Source organism: Pteropus medius, unplaced genomic scaffold, assembly GCF_902729225.1.
Source record: "Pteropus medius unplaced genomic scaffold, Ma_sr-lr_union100, whole genome shotgun sequence".
Taxonomy (NCBI): domain Eukaryota; kingdom Metazoa; phylum Chordata; class Mammalia; order Chiroptera; family Pteropodidae; genus Pteropus; species Pteropus medius.
The window spans coordinates 2,710,911-2,727,385 of NW_024356249.1; the positions used below are offsets into that span (position 1 = coordinate 2,710,911).

Genomic DNA, 16,475 nt, shown 5'->3' on the forward strand with positions numbered 1-16,475 from the left:
ACCGTCACCCCACACCACAAACCAGTCCTTGGCATCGCACACCCGCCACCCCCATCGCACACTCGCTCCCAGGTACCACTGACGCCTCCCGAGGCCTGCTCACTGCGGGGACAGCCCCGGCGCCCCAGGCTCAGACCCCCTTCCTTCCGCGGGAACGACGGCTGCCCGTCTCCCGCCCGCCCTCGCAGCCAGGTGTAGTCGTGAGGCTAAGTTCTGGCCAACGCAGAGGGGCAGGGGGCCGTCCCAGGCAAGGACTGGCTTCCCTCTCTCCCGCTGAGGCTGAGGCTGAGCCATGCGGACAGACTGCCGCACGGACGGACAGGAGTCACGAGACGGAAAGAGCCTGGGCCCTGGCAGCGGAGAGATCTGATGACTGCATGGAGCAGAGCCACCAGACCCGCTGGACTTCGCGGGCGAGAGGGAGGCACGTGGGGGGGTGTCTGACACACGCCGCTGAGCCCAGGGCTTGCAGCTCTAGCTAGCACGCCACCGAGTGGTCCCCTCCGGGAGGCCTTGCCCGGTCTTAGCTCCGCGGCCAGAAGATGAAGCGTCCGCTCACGTGTCCGGGTCGAACGGGTCCCCGTTGACCCAGTGGAATTCGTCCCCCACTCTGCGCAGGCCAATCCAGGGTTCCCTCCGCGTGAACTTGAACATAAATTCCTGTACCAAGGAAAGAGGGGAAGTTCAGTCAGGTGCAACCTACTGACTTCTCACACTCCCCCGGACTAGCTGGCTCCCAAGATACACAGGCGCTGAGAGGAGGGTGCCCCACTGCACCCCGAAAGCGAGGCATGAGGTTACACAGAGCGCCCTGCCCCCACACCGACTGACCACAGGGCCGTCGCCTGCAATGGCCCCTAAGCGACCCGGTGCTGGGAGCATGCCCACCGGGCCCCGAAGCCCAGAACAGGGTCTGCGCCTCTGGCTCTCAGCCCCATCCCTGATTTGCAGGAAGCCTGGCGGTGCCCGCTGGCCGAGCTGTCGGGGACCACCCGGGCGCCCTGCACACTCCGGGCCTCCTCTGCAGGAGGAGGCATGAGAGCGCGTATCAGAGACGGACGGAAGTGATTTTTAGATTATCTGCTATCTTGGATCTCCATGCCACTCTCACCCTCAAAATCCCAAAGGGCCGGTAGACTCGCTGACTATTTCTTTTGCGTTTCTGTTGATAAGCCCTTTGGGGTGTGACGTGAAAGCTCGTGGACCTGTAGAAGACGCCGATGCGTTTTTCCACTTCACACGCACATTTGCAGTAAGCAAAAGCCTCGCCCAGTCGAGCTCAAGCCCCCGCCCCCTTCCCCGCCCCCAGAATGAAATAGCTGGCAGTGACATATGAGTGGAAACAAAAGCGCCACGTGGGCCGGGCCCTGGGAGGGGGGCCACGCTACCGGCTGTGTGGTGGCTGGTTGTGCTCGGGGTGGTGGGTGGTGGGTGGTGGGGTGGGGATGGGGGGCACCGCGGCCTCGTGTGCTGTCCTGAAGGGTCCCGCACCGCCTGGCACTCACCAGCTCCTTCTGGCTCTGAATGACGGCCAGCGCGGCCTCGTGCGTGTGGCAGTGCTGCCTGCCCGTGTTCCAGTCTCTGGGCTCCTCAGAGAAGAAGTAGCACTTCCTTCCGTAGAGCAGCCAGTCCTCCGGGCAGGGGGCTTCGCACTTGATGCAGCCCTTGGAAGCTGGGGGTGGGGGGCGGGTAGGGGGGCTCAGCTTCGACCTTGGCCCTGGCCCCTGAGCACCGGACCGCGGCCCGGCCCCGCCTGGCCCCCGGGGAGCCCTGTGCTGCTCCCCGCAGCTACCTCTCCCCCGACCTGCCTCGGCTTTGGGGCTCGTGGTTGTCACAGCGCCTCTCACAGTGCCTGGCCGGTAGGAGGTTGGTGACCAAATGCACAAGGAAGAGCGATCTGGGAGGCTGGCAGCGGTGCCGCCACAAGGGGATGCGACAGCAGGTCAGCCCCGTGGCGAAGATCTCCTCTCGCTCCTCTCTCTTGAAGAAACCCCAGGAACTCAGACTTGGAAGGGACCTGGGGGCCCCTCGCCCCTCCTCCAGCCAGGGTGGGACCCGTCCGCAGGATCCAGGGGCCTGCGCTCATCGGCCACACCCTCATCCTCCAATGAGGCAGCCAGTCCCACCACGGAACTGCTGGAAAGTTCTTTTTCAGTTCTGAGTTCTAATCTGCCTTCCTGTGCCTTGGACCTGCTGGTCCTGGATCTGCCTCCGGGGTGACCCAGAGTGAACCTCGTCTGCCTTCTAGTGGCTGCTTGAAGACGGACACCGGCCTCTCCTCCCCCCAGGCTGAAACAGACACTGTCACCCCCACAGTTCCTGGCAGGGGTCGCCTGCTCTCCAGGCCCGGCTCCATCCTGCCTGGCTCCATCCTGGCCGCACTACCACGAAGACACTGCCCCCAGGACAGACTGGAAATGTCAGATGCGGCCCCATCGCAGATGTGGCGATCACGCCATTGCCTCCCGGTGCCTGCGGGCTTTGCAGCCTGCAGACCGCGTCTGTGGGCGTGTGCAAACGTGCGCATCCCTGGCCAGAGGGAATTAAGCCATGCTCTACAGCTGTTTTCACATGATCCGTTTCCAAGCCAGGGTCTCTCCAGTGGCCCAAACATGTGTAAATCACCGTTTAAGTCCAAATGAAGGATCTTATATCTATTTCTTCCACATTTATCTCATTCACATGGGCTCATCTGAGTTTTTAAAGATATATTTTAATCTTGATTTTTTTTTTCATCTGTCATATTAAACATCCCTCTTTGGATCATATTGCATACAAATTCTATAAACTTTTTTTTTTTAATATACAAGTGATTGATTAAATGTAGACCAGAACGGCCACGCTCACCTAAGACACTCATCACCACCAGGATGGCGAACAGCAAGACAGCGATGGCCCCCAGCAGGAGGCGGGTGGTAGTGTCTGGGGAGAAGAGAAAGGGTTCAGTTCCTGGCCCCCCACCCACCACTCCACAGCTGGTGCCCCGTCCCCTTGAAACTCTGGCGGGGGGAAGGGGACGAGCCCTCCAGGTGATTCTGAAGCATGCAGAGGTCTGAAGGCGGCTGCTGCAGAGAACAGTCCGGATTCCGTGACACCCTGCTTGAGACGCCGCCCTCCAAGGCTATGCCGGGCTATACACCTGATCTCCTTCTGTGGCCATCAGAGTTTTCCAATCTTTCATCTCCTGCTGTTTCTCTACCTGGTCCCTGGTTTCGGCCACACGGGCTCCTTGAAATAACCCAGCCCATCGTCCCAGCCCTGCAGCTCGGTCTTTATCCCAAACTTCTCCTCCACTGCTACCTCTCGGAATCCTGCCCACCCCTACGCCTTCCACCCTCTTGACAAAAACCTCCCGGATCCTCTGGCTTCTCCCTTCTTTATTCTTCTTTATTTTTATTTCATGATTGTTACCATTTAAAATTTTTATTTCACATTTAATGAAAGAACCTTTAGACATAAGGTTCTTTTAAAGTCCTTTTTATTGTGATAAGATATACGTAACATGAAAGTTGCTGTTTTAACCATTTTTAAATGTACAATGAGTGGCATTAATCACATTCACGATATTGTATGACCATCCCCACTGTCCCTTTGCAAAACCTTTCCATCACCCCAAATAGAAATTCTGTACCAATTAATCATTCACTCCCATCTTCACCCTCCCTAGTCCCCGGCAACCCCTACTGTCAGAATTTCATTCCTTTTTATGGCCGAATAGTAGTCTATTGTACAAATAGACTATTGGCCATTGGCATTTGGATTGTTTCCACCTTTCAGCCATTTGTAAATAATGCTGCTATGAACGTTGGCATTCAAGTATCTGAGTCTCTGTTTTCAGTTCTTTGGGGCATATACTGGGGAGCGGAATTGCTGGTTTGTGTGGTAATTCTGTGTTTAGTCGCCTGAGGACCCCCACGCTATTTCCCACAGCGGCTGCACCATTTCACATCCCACCGGCAACGTCCATGCACAAGTGTTCCAATCTCACCACTTCACCAACGCTTTTTAGTTTCCTTTTTTTATTATTATTATTATAGCTGTCCTAGTAGTGAGAACTCCCTTTTTTGTTTTTATGTCCTTTTGTAAAAACCGGGGTTATGCATGAGCACAGGCGAAAGCAGGACCTCCACAGACCAGTGCTGGTCTGTACACTGTGACTCATCCAGTATCTAGAAATTTCCACAGCGATTTAACATGCTGTGCCCGACCTGCGTGATCATATTTCCAGTGATTCATTTGTACTTCGCAAAAGATGGGGAAGTGCTGGGTCTCTGAGACTGGTCCTCTGGGTTTCTTCCCCACCGCCACCCCCTTATCCACTATCTCTTTGCCTTTTTGCTCTATTTCCTGGAAGATTTTTTTTTTCCAGCTTTATCTTCCTACCCTTCTGCTGAATTTTTCATCTCTACGATTATTATTTATTTTATTTTATTATTATTTATGCCTACAGCACCTCATCTTCCTAGGTGGTCTCCCATCCAAATACTAACCAGGCCTGATCCTGCTTAGTTTTGGAGATCAGACATCAGGCTTATTCAGGGCGCCATGGCCGTAGACCGTGGACCGTGGCTCCACTGGGGCGCGAAACCCAGGACCTTCTGTGTGTAAAGCAGATGTGCTAACCGCTACACTGTGGAAGGAACCACGTCCACTCTACAATTATTTTTAATCTCCAAGGTTTTTTGGCTTTGTCGCTGTTCTCTGCATAGTTCCCCTTAAAGCATCCTGTTATTTTAGTGATGCCATCCTTTCTCTCGTCTGAGGATACTACCAATAGGGGTTTGACGAGTGGGGGGCAGAAAGTTTATTCCTCTCCATATAGTCTCTTTCCTCCAACTCGCCTTTCTTTGGTCCCTTAACTTTGGTCTCTAACTTCCATGTTAGAGACTTTCCTTGGTTGTCTGGAGATCCTTGGTTACTTGCTCATGATTGAGACAGGAGCACGATGGACATCAGTGGAGTCTCTGAGAGGGTACAGACTGCCATCGCTGCGGCCAGGAGAAGCGGCCGGGAGGCCATCCTTGGCATTCGATGTGCGGATGTCACCCAAATTGCTCGTTCTCAAATGTGTGGGTGTCTAGAGACCTCCTCTCAGGAGACTTGCTTACTTGTAGGCTCTCGCCAGGGCTGGGAAGAAGTTGTACGGAATGGAAAGAGGATCTGGGGATCTAAATCCTTCCTAACGTGGTGTTCGCCCAGCCCTCCTGTTTAAAGCTCCATCATCACTCACTGCCAGGATGACTGGTGTCCCCATCCCTGGGCTTCAGGGATCCTGCGTGTGACTCAGGTGGCTTCTCAGCCAGTGGGGTCAGTTACCACTCATTATTTACTCCCCAGCTCCCAACTTTATTGCTATTGTCCTCTCTCCTGTTCTTGTGGCCTTTGTGGCTTTTTTAAACCCCTGAACTGTTTCATTAGTAGGCTTCAGAAGAGAAAGAAGATAAATGCACACATTCGGTCCGCCATCTTTACTTGCAAGTCCAACAAACATCTTGGAGTCCTTTCTATGAGCAAGGTTGATGCTGGCAAGTGACCAGGAGTCCAGAGGAGGGTGGGTGGCCCTAGGCGCGGTGAGAGCAGAGCCTCACGCCTGCTCCCTGAGGGCTGGGCTCTTTCCGTGTCTGCTTCACGGTCCTCAGTGGCAGTTTGTCTTAAGGTGGATCCCTCTTGAGCTGCGTGACACTGCCTGTGACAGGGGCACTGTAGGTATCCTGCCTTTCTTTTCTGTACATGCGACTCAGTCCTCTTCTATAATACTGGCTCTGTACCCCCTTGTGCACAGAGGACGAGAGCATGGTGTCTTAAGCCACCTCGCCTGGGTTCAAATCCCAGCTCTGCCACTTTCTAGATGACTTAGGAACTTGACGAAGTTACCGAGTTTCTATTTTATTGCATTCGCCTCACCTGTAAGATGAAGTACTAGCATCTGCCTCTTCAAATTTTATGAAAAATCGATGTATAGTACTTAGAACAGTGTCTGGCAGTCCCAACGATGGTGGTGATGATGGTGAGGATGGTGATGGTGGTGATGATGATGATGATGATGATGATGGTGATGGTGGGTGATGATGATGATGATGTGGTGATGGTGATGATGATGTGGTGATGGTGATGATGGAATGGTGAATAATGAGTGATGATGATGATGATGGTGATGATGATGATGATGAATTGATAACGGTGATGAATGATGATGATGGTGGTGATGATGATGATGACGATGATGATGATGGGCCCACCGGCTCCCTTAGGGTCAAGGCTGTGCTCTGCTCACCTCTGTATTTCCTATAACAGGCATCAGCCCCGCTTTGCATGCTACAGAGTACCCAATGGCACTAAAACCACGGGGGGAACTTAGCTACACTGAATGACAATGTCCTTAGTCAGCCTTAAACTCAACTGAGTCTGCAGGAGAGGGGGAGACACCTGCTGTCCAGGGAAAGGGGACCTGTGCGTGTAGCCCCAATGCTCTTCATTGTCTCATGGCGATGACCTCTCTGGATGCTGCACTGTGGACAGAGAGGACACTCTAGGGAGCCCGGCTCATTGCTCACTGTCTGCCATCACAGAGGGCGCCTGTGGGGCTGGACGATCCAAAACAATATCGTATTGGTTTCCCAGGGTAGATGTAGCAAAGTACCCCAAACTAGGTGGTGCTGAAAACACCAGGAATTTCTTGTCCCTCAGTTCTGGAGGCCAGAAGCTCATGACCACGGCGTCAGAGGGGCCATCCTCCCTCTGAAATCTGTAGGGGGTCCTTCCCTGCTTCTTCCAACCGGCTGGCAGTTGGCTGGCGATCTGTAGCGCTTGGCTTACAGCTGCACACTCCGGCTCTGTCTTCTTCATCACATGGTCTTCTCCCTGTCTCTGTCTTCATGTGACCATCTTCTCATAAGGACATCGGCCGCACTGGGTTAGGAGCCCACCCTACTCCAGTGTGCCCCCATCTTAACTAATGACATCTGCAATGACCGTATTTCCAAATAAGGCCACATTCTGAGGGGCTGGGGGATAGGGCTTCAACATCTCTCTTTGGGGGGACACAATTCAAGCCATGACAGATGTCTTAACTCAACAACCCTTCCTTCTAAGCAATGGCCCTTATTAGGATGCAGCTTACTTATGTTTATAACTGTATATGATTTAGCCTAATGTGAGAAGAAACAACTGAAATAAGTTGGCTCCCCAGCCCAGACAAATCTGCCAGCACCCCCACACCCACAGCTGGCGTCTGCAAGCCATCAGGGCCACAGCCTGGTGAGCCTAATCTTGACTGTTTAAAACTATCCAATGGAGAGTTTGGTAATTTTTAAATTTTTAAGAGGCTTTGCTAAATGCATGTGTGTGGTTTTGACCAGGAAGTTGTGGGCTTATGTCTAATCAAGAAACTTTCAACATTAAAAATTCACAATTGGTGAGCAATGAGAAAAATCTATAGCCTGAGATATGCAGAATCACTCTGCTCTCCACTCCATGCTCCCAGGCTACCTTTCCCCACTCCCACCTCCCATGCCAGAAATATCCCCATCTCAAATCACCACCAGTCTTTCCTGAACCCAGGCGGGAGCTCTGGGTCACCTTTTCCAGCCTCTCCTCCGAGGCTGAGGGTGGAAGGAAAGGTTAACATTCACAGATGTTAACAGAGAAGACTTGACCAAGGAGAACTTCTGGCTGGCTTTCTATTTATAAAGCTAATTGTTCATCTAAGGAAAGTCTTAAAGATCTAGGCTTTGTTCCCAATCTTATGATTTAAGAAGCTCTCCATTTTACTTAATCTATGAGGAGGAAAAATTGTCTGCGTTGGAGGTGGCGGGCTCGTCTGAGGAGCATGAGAAACACCTGCATCCAAGGCACAGTTTGAACCTCTCCGGTTAGCGTCTCCAAGCCTGAAGTCCTTGGTCAGTGCAGGACAGTCAGAGCTTTCACATCAGAGGGCCCTGTGGCAAACTCGACAGGGGGTTTCATGTGTTAGCGACCAACATGTGTCCTTGGACAAGACACCTGGCCTCTCTGGGTCTCGGTTTCCTCCTCTACAAACTAGATGTAACACTCGCCGACCCTCTGAACGCCCTGAAAGGGTAGGGGTGAGGATTAAGTGAGACGGGTGTTATGAACGCCTCCAGCACGGGGTCCGGCACAAAGTAGGCGCTTGATACATGTTCGGCTCGTGGAATAAAGGAGTATGAGTCCCCTGAGTGTTCAGCTCGATCAAATCAAGAAGTGTCATGCTTCTCTCAAGACAGGAGCTTGGCTAAGCAGTGCCCCCAGACGTGGCCGGTCCCTCACCCATCACAGGTGTTCTCGGTGTCTGTGGACTGGGCTCACTCATTACATGGGCTCCAGTTTGGGGTGGACAGTGGACTCAAAGTAAGCAGATCAGCAGTCAAAGGGTTTCAACTGAGGACCCCCATCTGGCCTGCAGGAGGCCACATCTAGGTCACAGGGGAGAGGAGTCACCTGCACAGAGCCCACACCACAGCGCCTTTGTGTGTGGCCCTGAAAGGTAGAAATTATCATCTAGCTTGGCAGAAGAGGAAACTGAGGCTGAAACAAGTTCAAAAACCTGCCAGGCCATGGCCGTGGAAAGGTCGGGCTTGGGTTTACCTGACTCCAGACTCTGTTCTTTGCATCTTCGCAGGCTGCCTCGGCCCCGCCCTGTGGTTTGTTTGAAGGCGGGGATGTTCCCAGGGCCTAGGGCTGTGCCTGGACAGTGTAGGCCGTCCACAAATGCCCGTGGAAGGAAAGGAAGAGTGGACGGACGTGGGAGGGCAGCACAGAGGCTGGCACCGGGCGCGCACGGCAGCACCCTGGAAAGCACCCGCCCAGGCCCACAAGCTCTGCTCCAATGTCAGGAGATGCGGGCACCCAGCAAACACCCAGGAGAGACCCCTCAGGGGACTGGCAGAAAGAGGGTTTGTCCACCTTTATTCAACTCGACTCTTCTCAGCCTGAAGCTCCTGCACCATCTCTTCTGCTCCAAGATCCAACGTCTTTGCCTCCTTTGACCCAAATCACCACCCAGGCGTCCGACTTCCCCTCGAGTCTGCACAGCCCCTCGTCAGGCAGCTTACATCGCCTGGCCCACCGAAACACCTCTCCCTCCTGGGAAAGGCACCAGTCCTGGCGGGTGCTGGTTATGTCCCTCCCTGACTACTACCTCTTTTCCTCACTGGCCTGGCCTTGGTCTGAGCCCTCTGGGCCACCACCACTTTTCCAAGGGCAAACCCAGTGGCTCCTTCTATGCTTCGAATCTCTCGACAAATCCTTCAATGTCCAAACACTCTAGCAAGGCCTGGGTGGCCATTCACCCTCTGGGCCCTCCAGACTCATTGCTTCTCCCTCCTACCCCCTCCTGGTATTCTGGAGTTCAGTTGCCCACAAGGGACAGGCGAGCTATGGCCACTTGGCCCCAGAACATGTCACTCCGTGAGCCTGGTTCATCTTTCCTTCTCTCTACACCTCCTAAGAGGTCACCTACTCCAGGAAGCCTTCATTTTCTGATGCTCCCTCCCTAAGGGTTGGGTGATCCAGACTCTGGGCCACCCTAGGGAACGCTGCCCAGGTCCTCAGCCTTTGGACTAGGGGTGTCAGGAGTACCCAGAAGCCTCCAGGGGACAGGCTCTCTCCTGCCAACTCCAGCACGTCCACACCACACACCACCAGTGGCCAATACAAGTTTCTTAAAAGAACTCTTAAACTTGAAATCTATTTTCCACTTTGCTTACGATCCCCTTGGTCCTCTGACGGTACCAGGTAGGAGAGGACCCGTGACCTTGCAAGAAGGAGCCTCGGGCATGCCCTCCATCTATCTCCCCTCTCCTCCCTACGTGGCCCCATCGCCACCAGGTGCCCCGCCGACCCCCCTTCTCACGGAGCACCAGCATCATCTCTGGGGTCTACAGTTTTTGTCACTTTGCTCAAAGCATCTCCACTGCTACAGAGTCGAGCCACCCCCTCGACATGCCAAATAAGTGAGTGCCAGACAGTAACTGTCCCCCTTCACTCATGAGGAAGCTGAGACTCAGGGCAGACAGCCGGCTCCCAAGGTCAAGGAGTGAGTTAGCTGCAGATACAGGGTCAAGGCTGTCACTATAGGTGGTCCCCAGTCGCATCCCTCTCCCCCCAATGTGGCATCTAATTGCCCTGAAATCATTCCTCGGGGTTCCGGAGTCTCGCTCCCCGCCCTGCCCCTTCCTCCGGGAGACGCGCCAAGGTGACTCTGACCGCCGTCCCGGTCCCCGGGCCGGGGATGGAGGGCCGCTGCGCGCTTACCCTCCAAGGCCGCCTTCCAGCTGGTGCTGCCCTCGTAGCCCGAGCCGGATCGCCGCAGCAGCCCCTCGGGGCCGCGGGCCTCCACCTCGGCGGGCGAGCGCGGCCTGGGCGCGGCGGGGGCGGGCGCGGGGCGGGCGGCGGCGGGCGGCGGCGGTCTGGTCCGCGCGGGGGGCCCCCGCGCCGGCTCGCGCGCCGGCTCCATGCCGGGCGCTCCGCCGCGCCGCGCCCGCGCTCCTGCCCCGGGGTGCGGGGCCCAGCCCCACGCGCACTCGGCCCTCCGCGTGCCCTGCGGGCCCCCCAGGCCGGGCTCGGGTGCGCGAGGGCCACGGCTCGCGCAGTCCGGGGCTCCCCGCGCCCGGCTCCCCGCGCGCGCCCCGCCGCGCCGCAGCCTCCACGCAGAGCCGCGCGCGGGGAGCAGCGGGAGGAGCGGGGAGGAGCCGGGAGGAGCGGGGCAGGCGCGCGGGAGCGGGGAGGGTGGGGCAGGGAGGGAGGAGGCGCCGAGCAGCAGCGACACCCCCACAGTCCCCTGGCCCCGCCGGCCACCGCTCCCTGGGCCGGAGGCCAAGTGCTGCAAGGGAGGAGCGCGGGTCCTGCAGCCAGGACACCTGGCTTCCAAGCCAGCTCCACCTCCCAGTCTCCCGCTCCTCCTCTCTTAAAAGGCGGCGGGCTCAGTGAGGCTCAGGAAGTTGGGGGGTTTTCTCTGGGCAGCCCTGGAGCCTGAGGAGAGGGGTGGGATCTGTGACTTGGCCCAGACTCTTGACAGAGGAAAGAACAGAATCGGTAAGTACCCAGAGAGCAGGCGTGCGAGGGGACACGCAGGGCAACATTTCTGATTCGATTAACATTGACCGAGCATCTACGACGCGCCAGGGACTTTTACATGCAGCGGACAACATCCCCAGTTTAGGTTGAGAATTGGAATGAAAGAGGCCAAGGGCGTTTCTGGAGGCGGCACCGTCGCGTGTGGTTGGCCCATTTCCTGACTCCCAGGCCCGGACTCCTCCGATGGCCTTCGCTCGCCCTGCCTCAGGGTGGAGGCCTTCAGCCTCGAACTTCTTTTGGGTCCATTCTCAATCCCGCCTCTATTTCCTTCTCATCTGTGGTTCTTCATCCTCAGCTCTTCCTGCTCTGTCCCCGCGCATCCGACCACCCACCAACTAGTAGGGATTCTCCCTTTTAAAGTCTTAGTCTGTCTCCGGCCATGCCACCCTCAACAAGCCCGACTCCTCTGATCTCGGAAGCTAAGCAGGGTCGGGCCTGGTTAGTACTTGGATGGGAGACCACCTAGGAAGACCAGGTGCTGTAGGCTTAAAAAATAAGGGATTGTAAACTGACAAGGTCCTTGCAATCTGTGAGGTCAACCAAGGGTTGCCTTGCCTAAAAAAAAATATTTAAAAAAAATTTAAACAAAAAGTCTCTGTCTGCCTGTTTCTCTCTGTCCTACAGCCATTTGCCAAGTACAAGTCAATTGCATCTCTTGTCTGACCACAGGGCAGCCTCATAATTGTCTAGTCATTTCTTCATCCCTCAAATCCAGCCCCTCTGTCTCTGCACCAGAGGGATCTTCCCAAAGCAAAAACCTTACCTGTCCTTCAGGGCTCCCCTTCCCTGTGGGTTAAGTCCAACTGCTTACCAGGCCACAAAGTCTTTCACGGTCTTGGTCCTGCTCCGATTTCAGGCTTCATCTCCTCTCCCCCTCCTCTGCTAGCCCCAGACACATCTGCTTTGTGTCTTTCCTCCAGGCCTTCAAATATTCTCTCCCCTCTGCCTGAAACACATTTCTTCCTTGCAGCCCCCCTAAAAGCCAGTTTGCCTATCTAACTTCTGCTAATGCTTCATATTGCACATCCTCTGGGACACTGTATTCATGCAGATTAGGTTCAGCAGTCGATAAGAGAAAACCCCAATAACAGTGGCTTAAACTAGAAAGAAGTTTACTTTTTCTCCCATAAAAGAAGTCTGGAGGTGGTTAGTCCAGAACTGGACCGAGAGCTCCGAGGGTATCGGAGACCCAGATTCCTTCTATCCTTCTGTTCATCATTCCTAGCACATACATCCATCTTCAAGATTCCCTCATCATTACAATGTGGCCACTACAGTTCCAGCCATCACATCTGGTACCAGAGTGCAGTACGAAAGAGGAACAGGTATGTCTATTGTTGAATAAGGCTCCTTTTAAAAAGCTTTTCTGGAGACCCTGTGACTTCCACTTATTTCTCACTGGCCACTTCTATCTGCCAGTAAGTCTGGGGAGTCTGGTGGTGTTTAGCTGGAGCCATCGTCACTCCCCCAAATGGAAGAAAGGAACAATGGATCATGGGCTCGACCAACAGTCTGCATCAAAAGCCTCCTGTGACCCAAGACTGTGTTTGTCACATCTCCTTTGGGCTCCTAGAGCATCTTCTCCCTCTCTTACCATAGCCCTTATCACACTCAGTTGTCACTGCTTGTCTCCCCAGCCAGATGACCAGCTGTGTGGAGGTGGGCACCGTGCCTGGTTGGAATACAAGGCCCAAAGCTTCAGACTTCAACACACAGGCATGAGGGAGCGTCAAAGACATTTGAGCAGGGAAATATCACGATCGCAGCATGCTTCGAAAAACATTAATTTTCTTATTAGATGCAAGATTTGGTTTGGGAGCAGTGAGATCGGTGAGGAAGCTCTTGCAATAAATCGTGGAGATACGAAGGTGTAACAAAGGCATAAAACTAAAATATCTTCAGTGGAGCTGACCTTAGAAGCGTTCCAGTAGCCAATCAAGAGGCTTTAGGACCTGGTCAGAGGTAAGGACTAAGCCTCCCAGAGTCCCCTCATGCCCTTATCGGCTCCCCTGCTCCCTTCCGAACGCTTCCTGGGATCACCCCCAAAAAAACTACTTGCACTCAATTCCTTATGTCAGGATCTGCTCTGGGGAAACCCAAACTAAGACAATGACTGTTCTCTAAATTAGTCTTTCGAAGGGGCTGCTGCAGTCACCGAGAGGCTTGTGATAATGGACACTACAACTGAGATAAAACCTATCCATACCCGCTCCCTCTAGCTCTGAGAGAGAACGAGTTTTCAGAAATGGCCCTCCTCCTCCGGGACATGGGTGGCCAAGGCTGCAGCAGCTGTACCACCAGGAGCAAGCAGGGTGTGCGCTGCCTACCTTGAGGGGGACCCAGTTTAGTCTGGGTAAACCCTGGAGCAGGATAAACCCTCTGCTAGCAAATCCCCTTGGGTTTTTACACTTGACACCTAAAATTCAGCAAGGGTCCCAGCATCAGTGTCGTATACTGTGAAGGAGGCTTAGTGGGTAATTGATTAGAATTAGGGTGAGCTCTCCCAGCTGAAGAAGCAGAGGTCTGAGACTATTCCAGCAGTACTCATCCCTTCGCCCCAGTATTTTTACCGCTTTCTGGCACACTGCGTGTCCCTTGTCTCTGGATGGCTTCATCCCAGGTAAACCTGCATGCCCCTGTGTCTCAGGATGCTGACTCTCTCCTTTTCTTAGAGTTAGGTAATAGGGATTCATTCATTCAAAGGAGAAACCAAATTTCCTTTTCTTCTTTGAAGAAATCAACCTAATTTTAACTTTAGGTCACCCTCCCACTGGAGTGGTAGAAAATTCCATCTCAGGTTTCTAAAAAAAAATGTTTTTATTGAGATAAAATGTACATAATATAAAATTCACCATTTTAACCATTTTAAAGTTTACAGTTCAGTGTCCTTTAGGACGTTCACGATGTTGTGTGACCATTGCCACTTTCCAATTCCAGAATATTTTCACCTAAAAAGAAACCCGGTACCCATCGCGCAGTCATTCCTCACTTTCTTCTCCTCCAGCCCCTGGCAACCACAGATCTACTTGCTGTCTCTATAGATTTGTCTTTTCCAGGCATTTCGTAGAGATGGAATCACATCCTATGTGGTCTTTTGCAACAGGCTTTTATCACTTAGCATGTTTTTTGAGGGTCATCCACGTCTCAGTCCTTCATTCTTTTTCACCTCAGTCCGTGTTGAAGGGTCTTATCCTTCCTAGGTCATATGTGAATCCCCAAGGCTTATGAGGAAAGTCATGGCTGACACCTGTTATTGAGTCATCACGTCCCTCACTGCCCAGCCCAGCACAAGATGTCACGAGCCCTTAGGAAAAATGGTCACTGGAAGAAACCCCTGAAGATAAAACCTCCTAATTAGGCGAGGCCCCGCTTTGCTGGCCTGTCTCACCCCTCTGGAAACTTCCTCACTGCTTATTAGGTGAGGGTAGGGTGTGGGTTGTTATGGTGACAAGCAGATGCTGAGCCGAGGGAATGTCATAAAAGGTATGTCCATATGGATGACAGCTTACCCCTCATATGGGTTATAGGTTTCTTGCCTTATTCCTTTGGTGCAAGAGGTCACACTGCCTTCCCTCCCATACCGGCACACGCCCAAAGTCAAAGAAATCACCTGAGATTTCCAAAAAGCCTGCGCATGACTGTGGGGCGCCAGGAAGTCTTAACTCTTAGCAGAAAGAGGGCTAGAATAGATCGTTTATAATAACAATGATAAATAATTCACTTTATCTCTCTAAGTTAATAAAGTGGAAAAATTATGAAATGAAGACAACAAGAAGAAAACCTAAGTACTGGGAGTAGAATATATTTTATTAGGTGGTTGTGTTGTGGCATAGTCTCCTTCACAGAGCTTGATCTTGGCTGTCAATCAAATTCTCATTGCCAAGTCCATGCGAGTGTCATCGTATCATTGAACTACTCTGCTTGGAGCCACGGGGGTTTCAAGGTCCTTCTTCCCTGGTTTCAAGAAGGAATCGACCTTTCTGTGGAGCTGCAGGGAGCCGGGGACCATCCTTCTATTAAAGAAATACATTTCCACTGGGGCAAAACCACCCCTCTGTCAAGTTTACCTGTGTTTCTCTCTGGACTGCAGTTCATCTTGCTAGGATAAGTCTCCCCAGCAGGTAAGGACCACTCCTCTGTCCCCTTCATTTTTCCCCCGGTTCCTGATGGTGTGATTCATCCTCTGCTGGTTCCTATCAGCCCCTTCTTAGGCCAGGTGAGGATTCAGAATCTTTCTCGTCCTCAATCTAATCCTAATACACAACCCATATATGTGACCCCCCAAGTGGCACATACAAATAGATTGTTCAAACCAGAAATAAGAAGTATTGTCAAAAGACTTTGTCCAAGAGATGGTCTGACCCCAGAGCCAACTGTGAGACACATTGCCGATGATACCGTGGCCTAGGAATCGTCAGTTCCCAGACGTGCGCTCATCAAAAGAGGATTGTAGCGAGTAAACCTTCGAAGCAGCAAATAATTTTGCATAGCCAGCAGTTTCCCCAAACTGCTCCAAAGATTGTCCTCAGGAAGGATGGGAGTCCATGGGAGTTAAAGGATGCCAGGCTGAAGATAAGGGTGGGCAAGGTAGCAGCTCGGAAATTCCCACATCCACTTTTCTGCACCCAGGGTCAGAGGCACAGCCGCTACAATCAGCAGGATCTCGAGATGGCCCTGTGGGTTAGCCAGCACCAGCTCTGGTGACTCTAACAGTACATTCCCTTAGGATTTCAGGGGACTTTCTGGCTATTTGCTTCCCAATGCAGTGGCATGGTAACAAAGCCCCTGACTGCCCAGGTCACGGTCCTGGCTCTGTCCCTTAACCTTCCCATGCCTCTATTTTCCTCACTGAACATCAGGACCTACTTCAGAAGGTCGTTACGAGTGCATAAGTTCAAATACGGAGAATATCATTATTCTCCTAAGTTTCCACCTTCTTTCTTGCTGTTTTCTGCCTTTTGGCCTTTGCTCACAGTAACTTTGGCTTGTGGCAGATAATCCAGCTTTTCTAATGTAACTTGACCAGACTCACAGCCATATTGGATGGCAGGCCACAGGCAGAAAGAAGGGCCTTTCTTAAAAAAGCTGTAGTTTCTTCCCTCTGTGTGTGTGCTTTTTAAGCTGTGGGGAAATACACATAACATAAAAATTACCACCTTAACCATTGTAAGTGTACACGTCAGTGGTATTCAGTACATTCACATTGTTGTACAACCATCGCCAGCATCCGCCTCCTGAATTTTCATCATGCAAGACAGAAACTGCGTCCATTAAACAACCTGAACCGCTGTCGCACCCGCCCCCCAGCCCCAGCACCCACCACTCTACTTTCTCTCCCTGTGAATCTGACCAGTCCAGGTACCTCATCGGTAGAATAATCC

The 16,475-nt window shown here is 52.9% G+C and overlaps 1 protein-coding gene and 1 pseudogene across 1 annotated transcript in view; one reads left to right on the forward strand and one right to left on the reverse strand.

Moving 5' to 3' along the window:
* Window positions 1–10,474, reverse strand: part of CLEC2L (C-type lectin domain family 2 member L) — a 15,241-nt gene extending 4,767 nt beyond the window's left edge. Inside the window, exons 1-4 of the mRNA XM_039860662.1 lie at window positions 10,273–10,474; window positions 2,848–2,922; window positions 1,506–1,672; window positions 560–660 (exon numbers count right to left, since the gene is read on the reverse strand). Coding sequence (XP_039716596.1) covers window positions 560–660; window positions 1,506–1,672; window positions 2,848–2,922; window positions 10,273–10,474 — 545 coding nt within the window. The remainder of the gene's footprint in view (window positions 1–559; window positions 661–1,505; window positions 1,673–2,847; window positions 2,923–10,272) is intronic.
* A 989-nt stretch (window positions 10,475–11,463) lies between these two features.
* LOC120601305 (uncharacterized) lies at window positions 11,464–11,581 on the forward strand (annotated as a pseudogene).
* Window positions 11,582–16,475: the final 4,894 nt, after the last annotated feature.